Source organism: Sinocyclocheilus grahami, unplaced genomic scaffold (assembly GCF_001515645.1).
Source record: "Sinocyclocheilus grahami isolate Dianchi unplaced genomic scaffold, SAMN03320097.WGS_v1.1 scaffold10848.1, whole genome shotgun sequence".
Lineage (NCBI taxonomy): Eukaryota > Metazoa > Chordata > Actinopteri > Cypriniformes > Cyprinidae > Sinocyclocheilus > Sinocyclocheilus grahami.
Genome location: NW_015513481.1, coordinates 1,913 through 3,253, shown reverse-complemented (window position 1 = coordinate 3,253; position 1,341 = coordinate 1,913). Strand labels below are relative to the sequence as shown.

The 1,341-nt window shown below is 39.4% G+C and overlaps 1 protein-coding gene across 1 annotated transcript in view; it reads left to right on the top strand.

The window, feature by feature from the left end:
- The window catches only part of LOC107578554 (ancient ubiquitous protein 1-like), a gene marked incomplete at its 5' end in the record, with an annotated part of 3,584 nt that extends 2,982 nt beyond the window's left edge, over window positions 1-602 (top strand). Inside the window, 2 exons of the mRNA XM_016264503.1 lie at window positions 176-281; window positions 406-602. Coding sequence (XP_016119989.1) covers window positions 176-281; window positions 406-587 — 288 coding nt within the window. The remainder of the gene's footprint in view (window positions 1-175; window positions 282-405) is intronic.
- Between the last annotated feature and the right edge of the window lie 739 nt (window positions 603-1,341).

Sequence of the window (1,341 nt, the reverse complement as noted above, 5' to 3'; positions counted from 1 at the left end):
ATTTTCCAGTAATATCATACTTAGTTGAATTGCCATTAAGAACATGTTCAAACAAACCATTATCTTATTGTCCGCTGACATGGCTTTTCATCTGCCTAACCCTCAGATCTATATCTTGTCTAGTTCAAAGCTTTGACTTCTTTTGGTGTGTCGTTTCATTGTGTCCCTTCATCAGCTGCTGGCCACCGAGCTGGGCGTGATCTCCACACAGATCACTAAAGCAGACAAAGCCGAGCACATCAAAAGGAAAAGACACACTGCCGCTCAGACTGCACATTCAAGTAAGAACGGATTCAATGGTGAGAAAGAAATTATGATGTATATATCCATTAAGTTAGATCACTGAATCTGTATAGTAGATGTATTATGTCTTGTAGTGTAACATGAAACTATTTTTGTCTTCAGATTTAGGTGCCAGACCTCGCACAGTGGCACAGGGTTTCCTGGGCACAAATGCAGGAGCTGAAGACACACGAGTAGCACGTATGGCGCAGCAGGTGAAAGAGGTGCTGCCTGACGTCCCGTTATCGGTCATCACCAGAGACTTGTGTATGTCATCCTCCCATGATGCTTTGCAATTAACATGAATTATTATTAGGAGTAAATGACCCAATAATTTGCTAAACATTTACTCACTCAGGCCATCCAAGACAGGGCTCGACAATAAGGATTGCCCGATGGCCAGGGGCCAGCGTGAAATATGTTTGGGACAGTTGACAGATTTGTCACTTGCTATGTTGTGATCCACCTACTTTTATGGATAGATGGAAACACCAAGATGCGTGTTAATTCTAAAAATGTGCATAAAAAACGTATGCGCTCTATTAGGTAGGATTCATTTCTTATCCGGGAAGAAAATATTCGCATAAACTACGATGGAAACACTTTTACTGAATAAATTCCTTAATGCGCATCAAAAAAAGATATGTGAATTTGCGATGGGACAGCATAAACCTGGACCAACCAACAGACCAATCTCATTTCGCACCATCTGAAATGCTAGTTTTGTAATTCTAAAATGCTTGAGCAAAGTCTTGTCAAAGTGCTTCATTATAATTAACCCCCAGAACTGTGTTCCAAAACAGCAGGCTCCGAAAATAAGATAACATGACCTAGTTTTATCTGTGTGCTCTGAAGCTCGCAATGTATTGTATGCAAAAAAATGTATATGCAGTGCCTTCTCCTATACTGCAGCAAAAAAACTAATTTTTCATAATATTTAGCACAAGTTACAGTGGAGAAAATATTTTTTGATCCCCTGCTGATTTTGCAAGTTTGCCCACTTAAAGAAATGAAGGGTCTGTAATTTTTATGGTAAGTTTATTTTAATGTATAGAGACA